Source organism: Eptatretus burgeri, chromosome 7, assembly GCF_056783735.1.
Source record: "Eptatretus burgeri isolate ZD-2024b chromosome 7, Ebu_testis_v1, whole genome shotgun sequence".
NCBI lineage: Eukaryota > Metazoa > Chordata > Myxini > Myxiniformes > Myxinidae > Eptatretus > Eptatretus burgeri.
This window is the reverse complement of record NC_140967.1, coordinates 105,270,985-105,297,657: the sequence shown is the minus strand read 5'-3', so window position 1 is coordinate 105,297,657 and position 26,673 is coordinate 105,270,985. Positions and strand designations below refer to the sequence as shown.

The window sequence follows — 26,673 nt, the reverse complement described above, 5'->3', positions numbered from 1 at the left end:
GCACATTTTACCTTCAATATAACACGACCACCACTCACCTCTGGATGAAAATGTTATTTCTAATGGACTTTGAAAATGCTACACTGGGTCTCCTAGCAACCAATGAAAATGGTTTAAAATACACACACATATATATATATATATATATATATATATATATATATATATATATATATATATATATATATATATATATATATATATATATATATATATACTGGGTGTGTCAAGATAAGGTTAACCACTTCAAAACTTTATTAACCAAAACATTGAGTCGTAAAACAAAAAATGAACTCAGAAAATGAAAACCAAATCATGGAGAAATGAAACTCTGTGCGTTAATGTGCTTATAGTTGAGGTGTTCGATGTTCGCCATTTTTTTTCCATAGAATACGTTGGTTATGTTTGAATGACTTCTCCAAAGATCAATGATCATTTCTGAAAAACCAAAAAAATTAAGGTAATCACTAAAAGTACAAAGACAAAGGTCATTTGAAGTGGTTAACCTTTTATTGACACTCTATATGTATGTATGTATATATAGATAAACATAAATTGTACAGTATTTACATAAATATCTCATTTATAATATTTCTACTATTTATATTGTATTTTACCAATTACATTTGATGTCGTTTTATGATTTTAACGAAAACTTGTTTTCATCTATTAACTGTCGCTCCTCGTGTTAGTCTAATTGTCTTAATCTATTCATAAGTTCAGTGCTGTGGAAGTAAACGTCTGACTATCTGTTTTGATCGACTGAAAAGTTCAATGTTGTGTAATGTTGCTCTCACAATCCTAATTATTTCACCTGCAACCATACCATAGAATAGCTTCTTGGGAATGTTGCTGTTTAAGAAAGACATTCGTATAATGTGGATGGAAAAGCTTCTCGTTTATCAAATAATTTGGTGTGAAATTTATTATTATTGATGATAAATATAAAAATAAAAAACAAAAAATAGGAACGCCCGTCCTGAAGCTCACCTGGATCAGGAGCAACAGTCACTCAAATCCTCCTTAGACCCCCATAAACCCTGAATTTTTTTTGTAATGCCATGAACAAACTTTGGTACACCAAGGGTGATGAAGGTTTTGGTCAAGTTTCATCGAAATTGTGTGTAGTTTTGGAGAAGAGAGCAAATACCTATTTTGGGGGGTCAAACTCCCCCCCCCCATAGACCCCCTTAATGAGTGCAGATTTTGATGTGGTCGATAAACTTTGGTACATCATGGGTGAAGAACGTTGTGGTCAAGTTTCTTAAAAATTGTGTGTAGTTTTGGAGAAGAGCAAATACCTATTTTGGGAGGTCAACGCCACCCAATTTGTCCAATTCAGACATATTTGACATTTCGGGTGTCTCCGGAAGGTGTATGTTTAATGTGTTGGTAATCGCATGCCAAACTAGCCGTTTCTTATCGACCGTTTCGTTGCAGTGCTTGCTTGAATGCTTAAGCCACTTGGTGAGCACTCTCCAAGCTGCTTGGTTGTTCGTTTCTGTAAAAGTCCCCGTGCCCTCAGTGGAACATTGATTAGCAGACGTACGTTTCAGCCTGTGTTGGTCCCTGCGGTGCCGTGCAGTCGGTGCCTCGGGAAGTGTCTCATCCACTGAAAATGTGCAATTTTATTTTTACAGGATATCGTTTTAACCTTTTTGTGCAATCATTTAATAAAATCTACCCCTCACTTTGACATCGATACATATAAAAAAAACAATCAGGTCCATCTGACCAGGTGTTTGCCATGATCTGGCTGTGAAAGCATAAAGTATAGACCAACATTTTGTGTCCCTGTTCCTCGATATATTTTTGATAAATTTCCCACTTGAATTCCTCTTTCAAAGAACTCTGCTTACAGGTAAATCTTTGTGTTTGTCGTTTTTATGTATTTCATGCGTGTGTACGTATATAAACTGTATTACCAGAATCGAACAGGGCATTAGCAGAGATGAATTACCGCACATATGATGCATCACTATGACGTCATATAAATTTTTATGACGTCATTCCTATTTTTTGACATTTTTAGCTGTTATGATCCTCATGGAGGATCTCTAAGTCTTACTCACATTGTTGTTCTTGTGGACTTTTTTGTTTCACAGCCTACAGTTTTCATCGAAACTTCCTGAAACTTGGCATATATATATATATATATATATATATATTAGACCATGTGGAGGTACTCGCTATTTATTACCTTCAGAAAATGATTTTCATTGTGCAGATCACCAATCTGAATGAAATTTCGCATACTTAAAGAATTTTAGACGCCGAGTCAAAATCCACTTGTTTCCACATCGAGGATGTGACACAGTTGGTCATTTTTGGCAATTAAAGATACACCGAACGTTAAAGCACGATTTTGACACAGAAATGAAGAATCAAGGAGAGACTGATATGTAGGTCAAAGAAAACTCTTGTGAGGTCTTAAAATGATACAATATGTTTATACAGAGCCCTATTCACTTTTATTAAAGGTCGTAAACCGAAGCAGTTATATATTTTTACCGGCCGAAAACGTCTGGACCAACCAGACAGGCCTTCGGGTTGACCAAGGTGACTTTTTGCTTAAAAGGCAGCCACACTGGCTATTAAAGGTAGTTACATTGACTATTAAAGACAGTTATATTGGCTATTACGGATTAAATCAAAGACAAAGACACTGCGTGACTCAGCCTGATTGATGAAAAGTAGAACCACCACAAGAAGATTACTGTCTAAGAACTCCAGTATTTCTTGCTCTGAAGCGGTTGCTGAACTAGGCTCTTGACTGCTGCTATTACAAAACTCAAGTCCACCATTACATACTAACCAATCTGAATACTACTGTGTAGTAGATTACCACAGCAAAAGCAGTGTGACACCCGCATTCACAATTCGTCGTCGGAATCGTCAGTTCTGCTTTCATCATCCATAAGTTCCATTTCTGCACGGGTCTGTTCATCGTTGGCGCAGTTTTGACACCCACAGCACTGTGCAGGACAGTCCTTTTGACCGGCAAGAACACTGGTTGGTCTCACATTTCGTCTTCTTGCAATTACATTTCGTCACCTCTAACAGTTCCTTCGGCGCTGGTGGTTTGTTCAGCCAGTGAACAATCAGTGCTCCATTGCATTCCATCCATCAGTAAAATGTAGGAGAAGGGGCTTCTATAAACCTCTCAGTCACGTGGTGGTGGATCGCAGACTGATAGTTCACTCTTTTGCAATGCAGCATCAGAGCATCGCTTGTAGGCGGCAACTTCTGTTCTCCCAGCGACTGGCTGCAGAATAGCTTGTAGCGAGCCTCATCCACACTCTTCATGGTCGGCTGATTGTACATGGCGCAGACGAATTGTTCCAGGTTGTGAATGATATTCTGATCTAGTGTGAATTCTCGACCAATGCTCCCGATACAGGTGATGAGATGAGGACCCTTCATCATCAAGTCGAATGGCCTTGTTTTGCCCTTACCATGGAATGCACTGGTGGTATCACTTCCCGTGAAATTGTGCAAACCTATCAACGTATCGCAGACAGAACTTTCCAGGGCATTACTCTGCTTCCTAATGTCAACGACGATAATGTCCTTGGGACTTCCTCTGATGGTGAAGGGAAGGCAGGGGCAGAAGTACAAGTTTATGTGGCAAGGGTGCCCGGAAGGCGTGCATGGTGTTGGTGTAATGTTTTCTGAGGAGTTTGTAGACAGTGTAGTGAGTGTGACTAGAGTGAGTGAAAGGTTGATGATGGTGAGAATTGTGATCGGAAATCTCTTGGTGAACGTCATCTCGGGATATGCCCCGCAGGTCGGTCGAAGCGATGAAGAGAAGAACATGTTCTGGTGTGCGATGAAGAAGTTGATGGAAAATGTGAAAGATAAGGAAGTTGTTGTGGTTGGAGGAGACTTGAATGGACATGTGGCAAGGAGTCCAGACGGTTTTGAGGGAGTCCATGGGGGTTATGGATATGGTGTGAGAAATGGAGAAGGTGAAAGGATCTTGGAGTTTGCTGATGGAGCTGATTTGTTGCTCTGTAATACTCAATTCCAGAAAGCGAATAATAAGCTTATTACATACACGTCAGGTGGGTTGACGACAACCATTGACTACCTGATGGTGCGTCAGCGAGATAGGGAAACCTCCGGGACACAAAGGTGATCCCAGGGGAGGAGACTGTTTCGCAGCACCACCTGGTTGTCTGCGATATAAGGGTGAAAGGTGCGCGGAAAATTCGGCGGGTGAAGTACCAACCGAGGATGAAGGTGTGGAGGTTGAAAGAGGCGACAGTGAAGGAAGCATTAAGAGAGAGGCTGAGTATGGTTGAAGATGATGTGGTTGAGCTTGAAAGTGGTTGGATGTCAATGAAAGATAGTCTATTGGGAGCCGTTGGTGAGGTATGTGGATGGACAAAAGGACCACCGAGGCACTCGGAAACATGGTGGTGGGATGATGAAGTTGGAAAGACGATTGAAGAGAAGAGGAAGAAGTTCAAGGAATGGCAAAAGGCAAAGGATACGGTGGAAGAAGAGGCTGCACATGAAAGTTATAAGGAAGCCAAGAAGGCTGCAAAGAAAGAGGTTGCAAAGGCGCAGGAGGCCCATTGGAAAATGTTTGGAGAACGCTTGGATTCGGAGGAGGGTAAGAGAGCGGTATTCAGGATTGCAAAGCAGATAGCGAGAGAGAGATTTGATGTGACGGGGGTGAGTTGCTTGAAGGATGAAGTGGGACAAATTGTTGTGGATTCAGATGGAATTAAAGGAAGATGGAAGAGATATATGGAAAGGCTGTTGAATGTAGAAAATGAATGGGATAGAAACATCGAGAGTAACCCAGTTTTAGGACCAGCAGAGAGGATAACTGAGAAGGAAGTTGAGGAAGTTATAAGAGCAATGAAGAGTAGAAAAGCAGGAGGGCCGACGGGAGTTGTGGGAGATATGTTGAAGGCAGCGGGAAGTTGGGGTGTGAAGAGAATGACAGAGATCTGTAATCTGGTGGTGAAAGAAGGCCGCATTCCAGTGGATTGGGAACTGAGTACCCTCGTCCCTCTGTACAAGGGGAAAGGTGACCCTCTGGACTGTGGCTCCTATAGAGCAATAAAGTTATTGGAGCATGGAATGAAGGTATTGGAAAGGGTGTTGGAGAAGAGGATAAGGAAGAAGGTAAAGATTGACGAAATGCAGTTTGGATTTATGCTAGAAAGAGGAACGACAGACGCAATTTTTATTGTAAGGCAGTTGCAGGAGAAGTACATGGAGCAGAGGAAGAAGTTGTTTTTTGGGTTTGTTGATCTAGAGAAAGCATTTGATAGGGTCCCACGTGAAGTAATGGCATGGGCATTGAGGAAGTTAGGAGTGGAGGAATGGTTGATCAGAGTAGTGATGGCCATGTACGAGAGAGCACGCACAGCTGTAAGGACGAAGGATGGGAACAGTGGTGAGTTTGAGGTGAGGGTAGGAGTGCACCAGGGGTCGGTACTAAGTCCACTTCTATTTGTAGTTGTGATGGAGGTGCTGGCTCGGAGGGTAAAGGAGGGTTTACCGTGGGAGCTGCTGTATGCAGATGATCTGGTGTTGATTGCAGAGAGTATGGATGGACTGAAGGAGAAGATGAACAAGTGGAAGGAATGTATGGAGGCAAAAGGTTTGAAGGTGAATATCGGAAAGACGAAGGTGATGGCAAGTGGTAAAGCATGTGGTGAGGTGGAAAGGACTGGGAAGTGGCCGTGTGCTGTGTGCAGGAAGGGTGTCGGAGTGAACTCCATTCAGTGTACAATGAAAGTGCTGAATGGGTTCATCGAAAATGTAGTGGGGTGAGAGGGTCATTAACCAGTGTGGCAGCTACATTCAAGTGTAAGGTGTGCATCGAGGGAGCAGCAGATGAAGGAATTGTTGAGTTGGATCTTGGAGATGGTGTGAAGCTGGAAGGGGTGAAAACATTTTGCTATCTCGGAGACATGCCGAATGGAGAAGGTGGATCAGACTCTTCGACGGTTGCTCGAGTGAGATGTGCATGGAAGAAGTTTCGGGAACTGAGTGGCGTGCTGACAAAGAGGGGAGTGTCGTTGAAGCTGAAGGGAAAGGTGTATGCTACATGTGTGAGGAGTACGATGATTTATGGGAGTGAGACATGGGTACTGAACATGGAGCAGCAAAAAAGGCTGGAAAGGGTGGAAATGCGAATGGTTCGGTGGATGTGTGGAGTATCGTTGAGAGAGAGGAAGAGAAATGATGACTTGCGGAAGATGATGGGAATAGAGTCTGTGATGGAGGTTGTGAAGAGAAACAGGTTGAGATGGTTGGGTCATGTGTTGAGGAAGGATGAAAGTGACTGGGTGAGAGGAGTGTTGGAAATGAGTGTAGTCGGAAGTAGAGGACGGGGAAGACCGAGAAAAACTTGGCTAAATGTGGTGGAAGAGGAAATGTGGGCAAGGGGATTAAGAAGGGGAGATGCACAAAACAGGGTAAAGTGGAGAAGATTGTCATGGGGCCCGCAAGGCTAACCCCTGCTTTAGCGGGGAAAATGGCCTTTAAATGCTTGTGTGTGTGTGTGTGTGTGTGTGTGTGTGTGTGTGTGTGTGTGTGTGTGTGTGTGTGTGTGTGTGTGTGTGTGTGTGTGTGTGTGTGTGTGTGTGTGTGTGTGTGTGTGTGTGTGTGTGTGTCACATTCTTGGGCTAATCTCTCAATGGTGAAGAATCACTGAAAATTTTTTTCTCAGATCCAGACACAGATCTTCACCAAAATCAAAACAATTGGTCTTGTCTGACACACAACCTGCCTACCAAGTTTCGTCCAAATCCATCTATAACTGTGTGAGATATCCTACTTAAAGACAGACAGACAGACAGACGTGAAAACATAACCTCCATCCACCTTTGGTGGCAGAAGTAACTAACAAAACCACATGAATGAAAATAACCCAAAAAGATTACACCGTGAAAAACGGAAACAAAAGCAAAGTAGAACGGCACTCGGTGGAGCATACACCTCCACTCGGCTGAACAGTTTACATTTTGTATACCACTGGTAGGCCAGATATGGATCCAGCCACGAACCAAAATCTAATCGGCTTGTTCTCGTCACCTACCCAACCTGCCCACAAAAATTTTGTCCAAATCCGTCCACGACTTTTTGAGATATCCTTCTCACAGACAGACAAACAGACAGGGGTGAAAACACAACCCTCGTACACCTCCCCGCCGCCGCCGAGAAAGATATTTGATGATATAAAAATATTCCCCGAGTGATATTTGATGAAGAAAAATAAATAAATAAAATAAACTTGCAAAAATTACAAACTTTACAAACCTTGGACCAGATGGAATTCCAAACTTACGTCTAAAGTAACACGATGCTCTCCTCAATCATTACACTTGAACATTCAATTAACTTATACAAGAGGAAAAAGGTAATGGATGAGCGTCTCACAGAAGGTAACATTCCTCATCCCAAAATTTGAAGTAACCCAACTACCTCACAAATACTGACCAATAACCTGTCAACAACATACAAACTTCAGACGGGAATCATCACAGAAACGATGCACGACCACCTAACACAAGGAAGCCGGGAGGCAGAACAGAAGGGATGCAATAGAGGATGCTAAGGAACAATACTACCGACGAGTAAACAAGGCCATACCACAGCTTGGGGTAGACAACAAAAAAAAAAAGCTTCTGATATTGTTCCACATTCATGGATGATAAAATGCATGCAATTGTACAATATCAACCCTTAAATAATCAAACTGATGGAGAAAGCAATGGAGCTCTGGAAAAACCACTCAAAAGGAAAGCTCAAAATACCAGGAGTGATGACATGATGTGGGATCTTTCAAGGAAACAACTTTCCCCCCTTCCAGTTTTGCCTGCCCCTGCACCTGCTGGTTTAACCTCAATAATGAGAAAGGACACAGATACACCCGATCGTCCAATAAGACACAGGGAAGGTAACACAACATCTTAAATTCGTGAAATCGACCGATTCTGCAACTAGACCAGATGGTACCAGCTCACATGTCCTGAAAACCTGCTCTGCTGTTCTTGCACATCCTCTCTCTGTCTTTTCCACCCTGTCGTTTGTCTGAGGTCACCTTTCATTTGATGGAAAATCAGCCAATACCACAGCATTATGTAAAAAAGTGAAAAAAGGGATCTCCTTAACTGCAAACCAATTAGCTTACTTCCAATCATTAGCAAGGTAATGTAATCCATCATTGTGCTCGACATGAAATCATTCATTTTCTCCAAAAGTCTCGTTTCAGAATATCAATTCGGATTAATATGTGGTCACGACACCTTGGACATGCCACTTCTACTCACCCAATAATGATTGGAGGCCCTCAATATCAGTCATGAGATCAGGGCTATCTCTCTGGAGATATCTCATACTTTTGGTATCCAATCCAAGACAAACTCCACACATTGCTTACTGACTTCCTCTACTCTCGTAGCCAATGTGTGGCTCTCAACGGAACCCTTTCATCTCTCACCGTCAAGGCTGGAATGGCTCAAGGCAGTGTTCTTGGCCCAGTCATATTCCTGATCTTCATCAATGATCTCTCTGACTCTCTGGAAAATCCTCTTTATCCATTTGCTGATGACTCCACTCTCTGCCATGACATCCCTCATCCTTCAGACAGACAGACAGGTTGCAGCCTCTCCCCTCTCCTCAGACCAGGGACAAAAACCACAAACTGATAAAACACTTAAAATATATATTTCAATCCTGATAAATATTGGTTCACGGGCGCCAGCAGTGACCACTATTTTTGTTGTGTTTGTGTGTCTGTCTGTCTGTCTGTGACTCTCTCCAGAGCATAGCTCCATGACGTTTGATGCAATCTTGATGAAACTTGGACACAAGCTAGATATCATGGTCGAGTTGTCTTTTTATTTTATTTTTTATTTTTTTCTCGATTTTTTTCTCGCTATTTCATTTCCTAGAACCCGTGCGTAATGTCCATAAGTACAACATATAAAAAAAATCTGATTCGATTTGGTCAATTTTGACGGAAGAGATAGGTTTTTACGGTAGGGCTTTCTCAAAAGCTTCCGTTAACTCAATTGTACCTATCGTGGCATTGTTCAATAATGCCCACGAACCATCATCACCTCCGGGCTTGTTTCTATATATATATATATATATATATATATATATATATATATATATATATATATATATATATATATATATCACCCCCCCCACCCCACCCCCTGAAAGGATCATTCCCCAAACCCTCCCAACTACTTTTGGGCTAGCCATATTTCAAAGTTGGCCTCAAAAGCCAGACGCCGGCTGGGCATCCTCAGTCGGGTCATTCCATGTCAAATCATCAAAGAATCTGCCGTCATCTCTCAGATTTTTGTAAAACTTTGGGAACCAATTGGGACCCATGAAAAATGGCAAAAGTTAATTTTTTTTGCTAACAGTCTCTTAATTAGTGAGATACAGACTAACGAACTTTGGACTAATTAGCACGACGTCGCGAATTCAAATGGCCATATCTCTAAACGTATAACACTTAGAGAGCTGGTTTTGGTGTCATTTTAAAGGTATTTTCATGCCCTATGAATTTGTCTGGGCAACATTTTCCTACCTCCAACCACAAAAAAGTTATCACAAAATATAAACTTCAATCGTGAATCCCCCAAAAATGTATCCTTCAAATTTCCTCAAATTTATCCCAGAGGTACCTTATGATGTCAAGAAGCTTCCACATAAATTTTGTGATGGGCACTCCAATAGTTTCTGAGATATGAGCAATAATGTACATGTACGTATGGCATATAGGTTCGAAAATCAGCATTTGTAATGTATTATACAATCATTCTAACCTAGCCATGACAGGGGACACAGGGAACGACCATCAATTGCTTTGAAGTATCATATACTTTCATTTTCAACTGGGCCTGAGGGGAAGAAACAAGTGCTGCTGTTGCTGCATTGAAGAGGAAATTGAAAGCCTAAGTTCGGTTACTGAACACTGTGTACTTGAACTCACTTATTGATTGTATAATACAATACAAATGCTGATTTTCGAACCTATATTCCATACGTACATGTACATTATTGCTCATATCTCAGAAACTATTGGAGTGCCCATCACAAAATATATGTGGAAGCTTCTTGACATCATAAGGTACCTCTGGGATAAATTTGAGGAAATTTGAAGGATACATTTTTGGGGGATTCACGATTGAAGTTTATATTTTGTGATAACTTTTTTTTGTGGTTGGAGGTAGGAAAATGTTGCCCAGACAAATTCATAGGGCATGAAAATACCTTTAAAATGACATCAAAACCAGCTCTCTTGGTTTTATACTTTTAGAGATATGGCCATTTGAATTCGTGACGTCGTGCTAATTAGTCCAAAGTTCGTTAGTCTGTATCTGACTAATTAAGAGGCTGTTAGCAAAAAAATTGGAGTTCTTGCCGTTTTTCATGGGTCCCAATTGGTTCCCAAAGTTTTACAAAAATCTGAGAGATGACGGCAGATTCTTTGATGATTTGACATGGAATGACCCAGTCATGTAAAGTGCTTCATTGGCACACCTGAGCTCGTATCCACCTGCAAGGCTTTCATCTACAGCTTGATGGAGCACTGCTCTCCCCTCTGTGTTGGCTCCCTGCCTCACATCATTGCTACTTGCAGTGTCCCAAAACGGACACTACTTGCAGAACGAGATTGACGGTTCGTGGGCTGCATCACAAAGTTCACCAAGCCTCAGATGGACGTGATGTTGGCTGTCCCCTTTGCGAGCAATCCGAGCATGCATAACTTGGACGTTAAAGACCCCACGCTGTCCTTCATGAAAAGTAGGTATTATAACCAACACCCTGAACAAATTTTTAAATTCCTGCCCAACCGAGCATCAGTCCAATGTCGGGCTTGGCCAACTGGTTCATGAAAGACTTGCATCAAAGACTTTATCCGGCTGAACCCATCATCATCATCTTGTATCCAGCACGTGGCTGCTGGTTGCAATCGCATCACTGCTCGGAACGCGGCATGCCACAGATGCAGTGCCCCCTGTAGGTTAGAGCAGGAATTACCAATGTGTTCAGGATGCCGGTGACAATTCTCCTCCTCTTTGTGAACAACAACAAACAGTAGGCCCACCAACCAACGTCAGTAAACAAGATACCCAGTTTAACATCCAATCCACGGAAGCCTGAGAAACACCAGGGCGACAGTTCAGAACTGGATCGAGATGCAAACCCAGGCAGGGACGACCTCGACCGCAGGAGGTTGGAATAATTGATCACACTAGTGTGTGGCCGTACGTGCAACAACAAAAAAAAAACTTTCAAACAACCACACAGGCCGTTCCTTCGCTCTCATAAGCGACACTGGATTGGGGCATTGTGTTTATCTATAAATGCGCAAAAGAAATCGAGAAATTATTAGAATACAGCAAGTCATCACTATCCGGAAGTCCGTACGTTGTAACCCGTAATTGGGAACGCGCTCTAACTTGGCCATAACTTGGGAACCACTTGTCCGATTAAATTCAAACCTTTTGAAAGGCAAACAAACAGAGATTGCTGGAATTATAGATAGATAGAAGATAGATACTGTGGGTGCAAAACGCCAAGCAACGTGTCCTGTCATTGGTAACTAAGGCGCTCTTTCCCCATCGGCCACGCCTGCGCAGCAACGTGTCCTGTCATTGGTTTGGTAAGTAAATGGCCATAACTTGGGAACCACTTGTCCGATTAATATCAAACCTTGAAAAGGCACATACTCAGGTCCCCGGCAATATACCTGGCAAGTTTCAATTAGATTGGACCAGCGTTGTGGAGAAACAGCTGTCACACACACACACACACACACACAGATTGCTGGAATTATAGATAGATGAAATACGTTGTACTGCAGGTAGTAGTAGTAGTAGTAGTAGTAGTGGTATGTGATGTCAGGTAAGGTGAATGTTATAACAACACCGTTAAATACAGCAACAGTACTAACGAGTGACACAATAATAATCTTGTGTAATACCAAGCGACATCAGCTGACCTGTCGACGAAGCACTTCAAGGGAATCCTCGGCCTTCTGGAGGAGCTTGTGGATCTCATCGGGGTCCGTCTCACCGGCGTGCTCCCGAAAGGCATCGCGGACTCGCCTCACAGCATACTCCCTGTTGTACACAACGATACAATCACATAATATACAATTATCCTCACACGACCACAAGGAAATCCTCACGCGATCCTCGCGGGTCGGCCAGCGAGTGGAGACCCCTCAGAGGGGTCAAAGGGCGTCTCCAGCCGCTGTGGTTGCCGATTTGATTGCGCAGACAAATCTCGTGACGACCATGGTTAGTGTGTTGTTGTTGCAAAGAAAACAGGGAAACGGTTTAAAATGTCGAGTGCACTGTGCGCCGTCGGGGTGTGCGAGCGAGAGGGAGAACGGGTTACCATCGCTACCTGTAGTTGTAACTCGGGAACTTGCGGCCTTCCCGTAGTAAAGCACGGTAGAGGGTCAGCACGCGCAACTTGCTGGAGGCCGCCATGACGCGCCATCAGAACGACGCGACGCTTATACACCGCTTCACCCACAAATATTACGTTTTATGACGCGTACTGTTTCGCACACCCCATATTTTATTATATTTTATATAACTGGGTTGTGCTTGCTTGAGTGCTTAAGCCGCTTGGCCACCCCTCGAAGACCACGTTGTGACGTTGAGGATGTGGGCCAATTCTGTTTCCCCTTGATGTTGTCTGTTTCTCGTTAAATCCTTCATGGCATCGTCAGATATTTGTTTTGAATGACACGGTAGTTTTTGATGAACGATGAACATAGAAATCAACTCCAAAAGTCGATATTGGTCAGAAGGACCTTAATGTCCATTAAACAACAACCACACTTCTTGTTGCCTTGGTTACAACTTTTTATCTTTTTTTTTTTTAATCTGCTTATAAGTATTTATCAATATGAATATGAAAATCTAAATTAAAAAATATATACATATACGTTACTAATGTGTTAAACTATTTTCATTATTAATATTTTATACCCGAACACGCCTCCCGAGTTGTTACCCGCTGGATCTCTTTCCGGGTAAAGGATCTGTTTATTGTTCATATCGGGTTTATAATCTCCATAAGGATTCCCGAAATGTCATCGTAAGTTCTTTTTATTTTATTCAAACACATTTCCGCCGTGAAACGATCAACCTTCAATGCTCTGTGACGGATTGGCGGCCCGAGACCAGCCCTGAGGAATTAAAGGGGGGACAGACTTCGACTTGGTTTGAACGTTGAAGATTGAACCCATTGGTTCCTGCCTTGGTTCGACTCTGGCAATTAGAATCACCAATAAACCGCCATTCGGATTCCACAGAGGTAGAGGTGCGGCATTGTGGAGCACGCCGTCCTTGGAGGTGAAAAACCCCCTTTGGGCGGGGATAGTATGAACCAGTATTAGTATTAACTCGTACGTGCCCGTACGTGCAAAAAAAAAAAAAAATGTGACGTCATAGCACCGTGTCCTGTCATTGGTTTGGTAAATAAATGGTCATAACTTGGGAACCACTTGTCCGATTAATATCAAACCTTGAAAAGGCACATCCTCAGGTCCACAGCAATATACCTGGCAAGTTTCAATTAGATCGGACCAGCGGTTGTAGAGAAACAGCGGTCACAGATAGACAGACAGACAGACAGACATTGCTGGAATTATAGATAGGTATTGTTTTGTAATAACATTAATATTTTGCTATTATCATGAGTGTTATTACTTTTATTAGAAGCCACCTTGGAAGAACGCCACCATTGGCTATGTTAACACCGATATACACCTCAACACGGACTTCACGCAAGGTGAAACACGCCCTTGCGGAGGGGGGCTAATTAAGTCGGTACAACCTTCGTTGTGTGACCCTTAGGCCTCCTGTTAAGTTTGGATGAGATTGGATAAGTGATGACTGAATGTATCGTGGTCAGACAGACAGACAGACACCAAATTAGATATTTTAGGGAGACGTTTGTGATTTGGTTGATATAATGTTGCATGACATGACTTTGTTTGGGTCGAATGTGTAGTGTAATTCTTCCTTTAAACTGATCATTGGGTCTTTGGCTGTTTTGCAGCTCCACGACACCATGAGATGTGCTTTGTGGAACTGCCTGCGCATGACTGGCAGCGACGAGCAGCATGCCAGGATGATCGCACGGCATTGGCTGGGAAATGCTTGGAGGAAGAGAAACGTTAGGATAGATAGGCCCATGTCATGTTCCGCAAACACCAACTACAAAGAGTTGAGGCTGCGAATGCAAAGAGGCTGTACTCCTACCTACATATCAGGGGTCTCCCAATGTTCTGGTGCTCTGCCTCAAGTCTTCAGTAGCTGCAGGAGGTTCCTGGGGACGAGGATTGAAGAAAGGTCTCCGTTGGTAGTGGAAGGTGGAACGACTTCGAGAGGCGACGGGGTCAAACAGACGAGTGAGTCGGAGGAGGGGAATGAGGAGCGACAAAAACATGTGAACACGTTGGAGCTGTTTGGACAAACGTACGTGCAAGATGAATGGACAAATATCCCCGCTACGGTGGTGGACAAACTGGGCCGGAATCTGCACAACCAAAAGCACCACCCACTATGGCTTCTAAAGGAGAGGATAAAAGGTCGGTGTAGACCCGTTGTTACTTACACAGACGGCTAGCGAGATGGCTGAGCCTGTAGTGCTGTTGTCATCAGGTTATCATTTTACTTGTTTTGTTTGTCCTTCGAAGACAGGGTTGTTTGTGACACCAAGCACGGTTTGCTCAAACTGAGCTCGTCTTCTTTTCTGCATTTTATTGGCAAACAATTCGATGTTTTCACTTCTTAAATTATATCCGCTTTATATGGCGAGGTTGATGTTTTTATTTTTATACTTGACATTGAGGTCCATAGAAGAGTGAGGTGATGGAAGGCAAAAGGGACAACAACCCGACAGTGGGGCCACGGCTGGAGAAAACAACCAAGGGAAGGATCTAGTGGGAAAAAGAGGAAGGGATGGGTAGTGGGAGGGGCAGAAACCAGTAAGAATGTTGGGGTGGGTTTAATGGAAGAAAATATAATGTGGAGGGATTACATGGGATAATGGTGCATCGCTGTTTGAACCCTTGAGGAGTCGAGTGCGACTGGACGGTCTCTGCAGAGCAATTCCACAAATGGGACAAGCAAGGAACAATGAAGTTGAGGTGTGTGTGGTAAGCCTGGGTTTAGGAAGTTTCACCAGGAGAGGGTTGCTCGAAGAACGCGTACAATAACGCGTGAGAGAAGAGGGAGCTCGACCAGGGTATGGGTGGTTAAAAACAGAGGCTACTGACCTGTCTGTGATGTAAGAGCAACAGTCCTTGTGTTTCAACCTCTTTGCAGGATTTGTCGATAAAATTTATAACTTCAAATTCCACACAATCAGGTTGAGACATGATGCTGAAGTGCTAGCCCATAATGGGGAGCAGTTCTCCATTGAGATATGGCCAAAGACCTCTGCAACTATGAGTAGCTCTGATCTTTCAAGGACAAACTTGGATCGACCGAGAATGCCGAGTCTGCGGCTGCCTTTGGGGTTCAGCTTTTCTGTGGTCGGCTCAGGAAAGGTCATGGCTGATGGTGAGGCCTAGAACTTCAAGAGACTACACCTCTTCGAGCGGATGACCAATGAAATTGGTAGTTGGGTTAGTTTAACCATCATTCCAGAGTGATAAGGTTGAGACGGTTGACATTTGCAGCGAGTGAAACCAATAAGAAGGTGAGTGAAACAAAAGGTGAACAAGAGAACAGTTTCGAGTTATTGATGGATTTTGTTTTCATCGCTCAAGTCAAAGGTTCCACGAAACCAGCGCCTTGCTCTTCCAGTTCCCTTGTTTTGCAACTGACGCTTCCTTCATTGGAAAAACCGCGATCTTCCTGAGCATGTTCGGTAGCTGCAAAGCTGAGAGATTGCATCATACATGTGAGAAGACTAGTCCTCGGAAGGAGCCTATCAATGGGACTCATTAGGTGAGAGCAATGTCGGCCACAGTTTCCAGAACAGATATGATCCCTTGATGCGCTTGACTGCAGCTTTGAGCGAAACGCCACCGCGCTCTAATCGACGCATGGGGTGGTGTGAAACGCACGTCGTGGTGGTGTGAAACAGATTAAAGAGGACGTACATTGAAAGTTTCAGAACTTTCAGATCCGTTCTTTGTGGATTCTTTTATCAGGAAATTTGCCAATCAAATGGTTTCAGGAAAGGATAGAGGAAGAGACGACAGGCATGAAACCCTCCACCTGCATGATGATACGCGGTGTTTACCAAAGGTTTTAAAAGGGGCTGACGCTTGTTTCGAGATAGCCTCGGATTATTACAAGCGATTCGGTTTTTTTTTTTTCAAGTGAAGGTTGACAAAGGTGTGCTCAGTACCGTGGGAAGCAAAGCGAAGCTGAGTTTTCAGTTTCCAGTCCTTCGTCGGAGCAAAAGACTCGGGGTTCCATGACTTGCTGCGACGGAGGGCGAATTCCAGAATCCTCAGGTTAGAAACCTTGTTTTTGGATGATTTTTATTTATTTATTCATTCATTTCGAAAGTATAAAGCAAGAAAGAAGGCTGGGCTGTGCCAGGAAGCGTGTTCCACAATCAGGAGAGGTGAGGCTGACTATAACGTAATAGAGAAAGACAACGGGCCACGGAGTATCTCAGTTGATGACAATTTACCTGCAAAAGCTGTGGCAGAATTCAAGTGAATGAACACCATCCTGTCTACAATGAGCAAGAACAATGGATCTGGTCATGCCAGGTGGGACTCTGAAGCACCAACCAAAAGTGGTGAGGAATACTCCACGACAGTGAGCAGCGAAGACCTTGTACTGTGTACGTATCTCAGTCGGGGCACATTGTGCTTGCGATGGACTCGTGCGCCTCATAAGGAAATTGATTGAGGGAAAAATGTAACTAATGATGGATAGATGGTCGGGCGAAGTTAGGGCGAAGCACTGCAGCAATATGTCGCAAACTCTCGTCAACTAATACTTGGCACATTGTCAGTCGTCGTGCTTATTTATACACATGTCAACATTGAATCGGTTTAAAATGGATTCTTAAAATTGGGGCTAAAAACCACAACTAAAATACAAAAATATAAACAGCGGGTGAAGAATAACATGAACCGTACGGTTGAAGTTTGATTCTAATGCATGTTAGGGTCCTGAGTTCAAATCCCGTTCGGCCGTTGAATCAATACCAGTTGGGGTTGACTCGGCCTGTCATCCTTCCGAGGTCGGTAAAATGAGTACCGGCTTGCTGGGATGATCGAGCCATTTGAGGATCCCGCGTCGGAGTAACGACCCGTCCAGGATTGTGCCCAACAGCCCAGACTGCTTCGGCAGCACCGACGCTCTGTACATTGGGCATTTGGGCTATTGGGCACAATGCTGGACGGGTCGTTACTCCGACGCGGGATCCTCAAATGGCTCGATCATCCCAGCAAGCCGGTACTCATTTTGCCGACCTCGGAAGGATGACAGGCCGAGTCAACCCCAACTAGTACTGATTCAACCGTGAAGCGGGATTTGAACTCAGGACCGAAGGATCCCAAGCCCACCACCCCAACCATTAAGCCAACACCATGCATGGTTTTATATCGTATATCATTATCCAATCATATCAGGTGTTATAATCATAATAGTCATGATCCAATAATGTCAGGTGTTACATCATATCAGTCATTTCCAATCATATCAGCCATGACAAATGATAACATTAACTTTAACCTCTCTTCCACATCCTCTCCAAGATTATTTCTACCGAGAGTTCATCGGGCGCTGCCACAAACCGTTGTTCTCGGTACATGACACCATCTTGCCGGTGGTAACGACACAGCAAAACTTCGACAGCCTGCTCGTACCACCTGACCACCCGAGCCGACACCACGGTGAAAGTTATTACGTGAACGCGAAACACATGCTGCGTGCGCACACATCGGCGCACCAGCGCGAGCTCGTGTCGACCGGCCTCGACGCCTTCCTCTTCATCGGGGACGTGTACCGCAGAGACACTGTAGACAGGTCGCACTTTCCAGTGTTCCACCAAGTAGAGGGCATGAGGCTTTTCTCATCTCAGCAGGTGAGCATCTGGTAAATACATCAAATGATTGACGGCTCACACAAATAGCTATTCTGGATAACTCCACATGCGTTTACTGCTCCATGTGCTCAACACTTGCAGCTGCAATATGTCCAGTAAATACAACGGGAGAATTTGAAATTCTCTTTTTTATGATTATTGTTGTTGCCCATCCCTCCGACAAGGTCGATCGGAGATGAGGACGTTAAAATGAGCTCTGCCTGACCGACCGATCATCTGTCCACGTACTTTTGTGCGTGTGATATATCTCAAAAACCGTTGAACCATTTAGCTTGCATCTTGCAGGTATCGATTCCTCGTGATATTGTCTCAACCTGATGAGGTCACGGGTGTGATTGGCTGAATTGTGTTTCCATAGCAACCATTGAGGTAACTTGGCTTGTATACGTGATGTTTCAAAATCCGTCCAATATTTAGCTTTCATATTATACAGGTCTATTCCTCATATACCTGGTGTTGGCTTAATGGTTAGGGGGGCGGGCTTTGGATCCGAGGGTCCTGGGTTCGAATCCCGCTCAGTTGTTTAATTAATACCAGGTGGGGTTAACTCGACCTGTCATCCTTCTGAGGTCGGCAAAATGAGTGCCAGCATGCTGGTGTCCTGCGTTGGAGTGGCGATCCGTCCAGGATTGTGCCCAATAGCCAAGGAGACTGCTTAGGTAGCACCAACGCTCTGCACAGAGTATGGTCCCAATCTCCTCCTCCTCTATTCCTCATACCACCCAAAATGTGGGGAACCTAGAGTATCAGCTCCTTCTTCTTGTTATTAATATTATTCGGAAAGGGTATTGCATTTGGATTTGTTTGTCTGTCTGTTTGTCCGCACAGAACTTTCGTGTTTTTCTCCGCAACCGCTTGTCGGATTGAGACGAAACTTTCACCATTGGTGCGACGACTCATGTGGAATATTTTAATAATTATGACGTCATAGGTCACGTATAAACCTGGTGTTGGCTTAATGGGTAGAGTGGTGGGCTTGGGATCCTTGGATCCTGAGTTCAAATCCCACTGAGCTGTTGAATTAATACCAGGTGGGGTTGACTCTGCCTGTCATCCTTCTGAGGTCGGCAAAATGAGTGCCAGCTTGCTGGTATCCTGTGTCGGAGTGGCGACCCGTGTTTATTTTAACAGTGAACTTTATTAGCCCCCATTGGACTTAGTCCGAAACGAGGGCTTATCGATTTGGTCTTGATTTGTGTTTGCTTGCTTACGTGTGTGTGTGTGTGTGTGTGTGTGTGTGTGTGTGTGTGTGTGTGTGTGTGTGTGTGTGTGTGTGTGTGTGTGTGTGTGTGTGTGTGTGTGTGTGCGCGTGCGTCCGCAACCAAATCTTGGGCATGTTTGTTCCAGTTTTATTTGTACTTGGCACAAACACAAGACATAACGGAACACATGTGCACGTCGTTTTTTTTTCAAGATCAGATCCAAGATGGTCGACTGGTGGCCATTTTGTAACTTAAATGTGTCCCCAACCATTTCTCAGACATGCGTGGTCCGATTTTGTTCAAACTTGGCACAAGCACAGTACACGGTGGCATACACGTGCCCCTCGCTTTATTTTGTGACCTGATCAAAGATGGCCGACTGGTATACTGGCGGCCATTTAAGTTGTAAATAAATATGGGCTCGTCCTTTAACTCCATACAGTAAAATTACTGAAACAATGGGAGCTGTGAGATTTTACGTCTTTTTTCATTGTTTAATATGAGATAACCTGTTGAAAATTTAAAATGTTGAATCCCTGCTTTTTTCACTCTTCTTCCTGCACTCACTAACCTAACTTAGCTATTTGCGAGCGTCACGGGTTCAGGTCCTGCGGGGCTTGACCTGTTTGAGGCCGGGACGCGGACACCGTCAAAGCAAGAGAGCCATTCGCTGGAGGCGGCCCACCTTGTAGCCAGTAATCTGCAGCACACGCTCAAAGGACTCGTACACTTCCTCTTTGGGACCTGTGAGTCTCGATTCCCTTTGAATTTCCTTCATGTGGTTTAAATGAGTCGTTCGTGTTCAAACATTGTACGGGATTATTATTCCACTCTGCCTCTTCTTCTTTGCTCCACCGTAAGCCGTAGAGACCCGCTGGGTACCGTGCACCTTCCCGTTCACCCACCCGTCCTTTGAGCTCGAGATAAAGTTCGACAATGCCTGGCTTGAGGTACTCGGCTGTGGTGTTACCGAGCAGAAGATCCTGCATGCCGGTAGTTTTCCCCATCTTGTGCACCCATAGCCTCATACCATTGAACCCACAGCCTGGGAATGCAGAGTCGTCTTGTTCTTCTCGGACACACAGAGCTGGCAGTATTTAGTTTCTAAATTTAATAGTTAATTTATCTGTTCTTTCTTTGTTATATTTATATTCTTTCTGTTTTTTTTAATTAGTTCTTTTATTTATTATTTATTTATTACTTAACTTATCTTCTCTTTCTTTCTTACTTAACTTAGCCATTCTTTCTTTGCGAGTTAATTTATCTATTCATTCATTCTTTTTTTTATTGGTGAATTATATACTGTACTCCGTATTTGTTTCTTTATTAGTTAATTTAGCAATTCATTCTTTCTTTATCTGTTAATACATTTTTTTTCTTTCTTTCTTTCTTTTTTATTCACTAGTCAATTTATCTATTATTTCCTTCTTTCTATATTAGTTAATTAGTCCTCGTAACACAATCTGAAATGGGGGCTTGTGGATTGGGTCTCGTCCGTCCGCAGCCATATCTCGGACATGTATGGACCAATTTTGTTCAAACATGGCACACAGATGATGAATGATGGCTGACATATGCTCGTCATTGTCTTTCAAGATCAGATCCAAGAAGCCGACTGGCAGCCATTCCGTTACTTAAATGTGTCCCCAACCATTTCTCGTACAAACATGATCCAATTTTGTTCAAACTTGGCACAAGTACAGTGCACGATGGCAAACACTTGCACCGATCTGATCAAAGATGGCCGACTGGCGGTAATTTTAGTTGAAAAAAAAAACAAAACGGGTATTGAACACGTACGTACTCAACCATTTCTCAGACATGCATTTACCGATGTTGTTCAAACTTGGCACACATATTTAATGATGGCTTACATATGTATGTCATTTTATTTTGAGATCAGATCCAAGACGGCCGTCTGGTGGACATTTTGTTACTTACACATGTCCCCAACCATTTCTTGAACATGCATTGTCCGATGTTCAAACTTGGCAAATGTCACAAATGTTCTTCCAACTCACATGACCACCCAGGTCAGCTGTGCATACACATAAATCTTGTAGATATTGGCCAGCCCTTTAACTCCGTACAACAAAATTACTAAAACCACTGGGGCTATGACATTTTATTTTTTTTTCTCCTTGTTTGTTTATTCTTTCTTTCTTTATTGGTTAATTTCTGTATCCTTTCTTTCTTTCTTTCTTTCTATATTTGTTCTTTCTTTCCTTATTAGTTAATTGTCTATTCTTTCTTTCTTTGCTCGTTAATTTATCTGTTCTTTTTTTCTTTTTTTTATTGGTGAATTATATATTCATTCTTTCTTTATTAGTTAATTATCTACAAGCAAATACCACCTGTCAAATTACTGACGGGAAAAATAAGATGGGGGGGGGAAGAGGGGAGAGATTAGGGGTGGGAGAAGAGTGAAGAGATGGAGGGGGAAAGAGAGAGGGAGGGGGGGGGAAAGAGTGAGGAGATGGAGGGGAAAAAAGAGAGGAGTGAGGAGGGGTGGAGGAAGGAGGGAGAGTGAGGGAAGGGGGGGGAGAAAGGGAAGGCAGACGTGTGGTGGAGCGTTAATTATGATTCATAATATCTCATCAAAATGATGCTGCATTGAGGAACAGCGAAGATGGAAACAAAGTAATGTCTGACATCCATTTATACCGGTCATACTAAAAATACCACCCAGAGACAAACACCGCCCGGACATGTCCGGGGATAAACACAGTCCAGAGAAAAGCACCGCCTGGACACGTCTGGAGCCAAGCTGTCCGGAGACAAACACCGCCCAGACATGTCCGGAGACAAATTCCCATCCGGATATGTCCGGAGACAAACTCCTATCCGGACATGTCCTGAGATAAATGCCATCCAGACATGTCTGGAGATAAACCTCGCCCTAACATAACCACTGTCCAGACACATATGGAGATACGCGTCTGGAGACAAACTCCCGACCAGACATAAACACCACCCGGACGCGTCTGGAGACAAACACCGCCCGGACGCATCCGGAGCCAAGCTGTCCAAAGACAAACACTGCTTGGACACGTCCAGAAACAAACTCCCGTCCGGACATAAACACCACCTGGACACGTCCAGAGACAAACTCCCACCCGGACACGTCCGGAGACAAACCCCGCCCAGACATAACCACCATCCAGACACATATGGAGATAACCACCGTCTAGACATAATGATCTTCCAGATATGTCCAGAGAGAGAGAGAGAGAGGTGGGGGGTAGGGCAGTTATCAGAGAGAATATTTTATGCTTTGTGAAACACACACACACACACACACACACACACACACACACACACACACACACACACACACACACACACACACACACACACACACACACGCTTGGCCGATATCGGCAATTTTTCAGGAATCGGCAGGTTGGAGTCATTGTGATTACCGACATCAGTACGCACTGTATACAACCCAGAAACGTTGAGTAGTTTTCACTGAAACATGTCACATTTATATAGACGTTTCAGGGAGATGTTCACAAACATTATTCTTTATAAACAGCTGTGTGTGATGGGTGGAAAAAAATTTGGCTCGGTAATTTAGAAAACACGTGAATACAGCAAACAGCTCGGAAATCGGGTGTTATTTCATAACAACTCACTCAGGGTGACGGAGCACGAACCACTCGCTCAGGGTGACGGAGCACGAACCACTCGCTCAGGGTGATGGAGCACGAACCACTCGCTAAGTGTGACGGAGCACGAACGACTCGCTTAGAGTGATGGAGCACGAACCACTCGCTCAGGTTGACTGAGCACGAACCACTCGCTCTGAATGACATGGTGCAGAAAAAGCGCCCACTGTGAGTGAGCGATTCGCTCAGAATGATGAAGTACGGTACCGCTATCGACAATGGGTGCTCGGCAAGTGGCTTAAGCACTCATGCAAGCACTCCAATTAAATGGTTCATCGGGAACGGTTAACCAGGCTGTCACTGCATACCATGTAGGATCCCTTTAACTTTAAAGCCGGTCTACACCGCGCATGCAGCAGTTAATGAAATAAAATGAATTCGTTCAAATAATGACTTTATCCACAAGAGTTGCTGCATGTTGCCTGCTTGTCTGTGCATGTGTCACGTGGTACATCGGTTTGCGGTCCGCACAAACGTTATAACTTTTTTTTAACGTCCATTTTTCACCAGATTCGCTTTGACTCCCTGAAGAGCACCTCACAAAACCTCCAAAAGTGTAGACACAGATCTTGCAGACGCTATGGATAGGCAGACCCTCTGGTGGACAGGGCGTGAGGTCTTGCAGTGAATGCATTAAATCATGTAGCTCAACGAAGCTCGTTAATTTTGGCATGTTCCTGAATTTTTTTGTTCACTCGATTTAATTCTCGAAACAGTAGAAATTGATGAGTTTAATGCTTTGGAAATTTCACATTTTCTTGTGTATCTATGGAGAAGGGAACATAGCCTTGCTTGCTTAAAGTAAATAGGTATATCGGCTTTGTTATCAGACTCGTCATTTCTTTAAATTATCAGATTTCACAACAGATTTCAACACTTATTTAGTCTGGATGATATCCGATCCTCAAACCGAAATAATGTTTCGATGATCTACTTCATTTAGTCCGTGAGAGTATATTGTAGAAAATCGTATCATCCAATGCATAAAATTGCTCCAAGCTCCTGATTTGAAAAGTATAGTACTTACAAAAGTGATGTATACAGCAATGCATAACTATGATGAACAGACATTCGATAATGTGAGTGAGGAAAGTGGAAAAAAAAATTATCGTAAATAAATTGTTCTGGCCTGTTCCAAGTCAGGGCATGGTTGAGCAGGCCAAAAAAGACGGTGGCTTCAGACCCCCGCAAGATTACCAAGGATACGCCTTCAGACCCCATCGGAAGTGGTGACCGAGGATGTGCCCTGATAAATGATATTAAATAAGGCCGTTCATTATGTTCAAAAGGGGTGTTTTAATTAACCCTCACCCAATTTTCACTCTTACACTTCCTTGGAGTTTTCTTGCAAAGTTTCAGGCTGCTAGGTTTCATGGTTTTGGAGTTATGGAGGAGACACGACACGCACACACACACACACACACACACACACACACACACACACACACACACACACACACACACACACACACACACACACACACACACACACACACACACACACATTTATAAGTATAGATTTATCTGTTCTCTTTGTTTCTTCATGAGTTCATGATTTAATCTTTCTTTCTTTATTAGTTAATTTATTAAGCCTGGTATTGGCTTAATGGTTAAGATAGCTGGGTTAAGATCTTAGGGTCTTGAGTTCAAATCCAACTTGGCTGTTGAATTAATACCAGGTGGGGTTGACTCTGCCTGTCATCCTTCCGAGGTCGGCAAAATGAGTACCAGCTTGCTGGTATCCTGTGTCGGAGTGGCGATCCGTCCAGGATTGTGTCCAATAGCCAAGGAGACTGCTTAGGTAGCACCAACGCTCTGCACAGAGTATGGTCCCAATGGATGGTCTTGAGTTTGAGTCCCTGTCGTTCCTTTGAAGTAACACCAGGTGGGTTGACTCAGTCTGTCATTCCAAAGTCATCAAAATGAGCACCAGCTTACCAAAGGTAACAGGGGCACTGCATCAGCGGCACAGCTGTGCTTCCACAAATTGATGCAACCAGCAGCCACAGGCTGTATACAAAACAACAAGTTAATAAATTTGTTCTTTCTCTCTTCATTTGTTAATTTATTTAATTTCTGTTTCTTTCTTTTTCAGTTAATTTATCTTTTCTTTATTAATTTATCTTTTGTTTCTTTCTTTTTTTGTTGTTCATATAGCTATTTTTTTTCTTTCTTTATTAGTTTTTTGGTTTATTTAATTATTTAGTGGCTCATGCAAGAGTGAGGTGACAGGGTGGGGGGGGATGTACAAACAGTGGAGCATCAAGTAGGGGAATGAACGAATGGGAAAAGATGAAGGGGGAGGAAATAGTAACAGGCCCGACCAAGGCCCACAGTAGCACACGGCCTAGACAAAGACACAAAAACCCAGCACGCAAACGTACACGAAGGCACGTGACAAGATGCACATATACATTACATCAACAAATAAACAAAAACTGTTAAACATGGCAATTCCGGAAATGTTATCCTCAGCTTTTGAAGATAGCCTCTCGTAGCGGAGAGGATTGTTTCTGCAAGGGGGAGGGGGGGGGAGAACCCGGAACTAGGAACCCCTTGCCGAAAATCCAACAATTTGGATGCATTACCTCAAACTCACCATGGTCGATGTCATTTAAACAAAATGGCTTCAGAATGTGATCAGGAAGTTTATAGTTTATATCTGGCTTGTGTAATCAGGAAGTTTATATGACATTCACATTTCAGCACTTTCCTTGTTTTTTATTATCAAACCAACACGTTTTGTCATAAAGTTCTGAACTTACTAACTCCCCCTTCCCTCTCACCACCCTACCCTATTGCCCACGTCCAAGTCCACCCCAACTTGAAAATCCATTCATTCCTACATCCCATGAACCCCACATTAACACGTGATGCTTCGTGCAGCTGGTGCTGGGGATCGCGTTGCATGGGCATTTGGACTTGGCCTTGAGCGTTTGGCAATGGTCCTCTTCGCCATCCCGGACATTCGCCTCTTTTGGAGCAACGACGCACGCTTTTCCGAGCAGTTCAAGGTCGATGACATCCACCAGCCAATCCGTTTCAAGGTAGAATGCGTCTTTAATTCCTCCTAATTGTCCAATGATAAAAACAATCGTTTTGTAGGAGATGAAGTGTTATGGGCTATTTGTTATACAAGATATAGGCTTGTGGAAGAGCGAAGTGATGTGGGAAAAAGACAACAAACTGACAATGGGGTCATGAGGTCACGGGCAGCCAAAACAAGCAAGAGAATGAAGGAACATAAAAATATGAGAGGATGGGAGGAAACAATAATCTGCAAGTGAGAGGATTGAGTTATGTTGGGTTCATATGGGTCGAAAATGTCATGGGTAGTTATGGGGGACAACATGAGATAACTGCATCACCTGCTCGAAGCCCGGCAGGAAGGTTTGATTGAACAGCCTCCAAATTTAAATATAACACCTCATATTCTTCATTTTCCTGAACTCTTTCATCTCTTCACCTCCCTCCTGCACTCTCTATCATCTAGCCGCTGAGCCCATACCCCCCGCTCATCAACGACATGTCTTTCTGGATACCATCCGGGGAAAGCTTTGATGACAGGGACTTCTATGAACTTGTTCGCACGATCGCCGGAAATATGGTGCAAGAAGTAAAGCTCATTGATGAGTACACGCAACCTGGGTGAGTCCATCTTCGGTGGAACATGGCGGTGTAGGGTTATTTGTAACTGCATATAA

The 26,673-nt window shown here is 43.6% G+C and overlaps 2 protein-coding genes and 1 long non-coding RNA gene across 8 annotated transcripts in view; 1 reads left to right on the top strand and 2 right to left on the bottom strand.

Annotated features, from left to right (window-relative positions):
- LYRM4 (LYR motif containing 4) overlaps positions 1-12,693 on the bottom strand; it is a 28,948-nt gene extending 16,255 nt beyond the window's left edge. The window contains exons 1-3 of one of the 2 annotated variants that reach the window (XM_085890167.1): positions 12,406-12,693; positions 11,996-12,116; positions 414-438 (exon numbers count right to left, since the gene is read on the bottom strand). In XM_085890167.1, the coding sequence (XP_085746293.1) occupies positions 433-438; positions 11,996-12,116; positions 12,406-12,491 (213 nt within the window). In that variant the 5' untranslated portion in view covers positions 12,492-12,693 and the 3' untranslated portion in view covers positions 414-432. Of the gene's footprint in view, positions 1-413; positions 439-11,995; positions 12,117-12,405 lie in introns of those variants that run through there. The other variant, XM_085890166.1, reaches the window with a different exon arrangement.
- A 222-nt stretch (positions 12,694-12,915) lies between these two features.
- Positions 12,916-26,673, top strand: part of FARS2 (phenylalanyl-tRNA synthetase 2, mitochondrial) — a 14,124-nt gene continuing 366 nt past the window's right edge. The window contains exons 1-7 of one of the 4 annotated variants that reach the window (XM_085890143.1): positions 12,916-13,042; positions 14,074-14,605; positions 17,747-18,075; positions 19,879-20,044; positions 20,160-20,291; positions 25,856-26,016; positions 26,463-26,617. In XM_085890143.1, coding sequence (XP_085746269.1) covers positions 14,086-14,605; positions 17,747-18,075; positions 19,879-20,044; positions 20,160-20,291; positions 25,856-26,016; positions 26,463-26,617 — 1,463 coding nt within the window. In that variant the 5' untranslated portion in view covers positions 12,916-13,042; positions 14,074-14,085. Of the gene's footprint in view, positions 13,108-14,073; positions 14,606-16,127; positions 16,487-16,542; positions 16,825-17,746; positions 18,076-19,878; positions 20,045-20,159; positions 20,292-25,855; positions 26,017-26,462; positions 26,618-26,673 lie in introns of those variants that run through there. The other 3 variants (XM_085890142.1, XM_085890145.1, XM_085890144.1) reach the window with 3 other exon arrangements.
- Positions 22,845-26,673, bottom strand: part of LOC147024024 (uncharacterized) — a 25,125-nt gene continuing 21,296 nt past the window's right edge. Inside the window, exon 3 of one of the 2 annotated variants that reach the window (XR_015060506.1) lies at positions 22,845-23,105. This is a non-coding gene — a long non-coding RNA (uncharacterized LOC147024024). Of the gene's footprint in view, positions 23,106-25,916; positions 26,040-26,673 lie in introns of those variants that run through there. The other variant, XR_015060507.1, reaches the window with a different exon arrangement.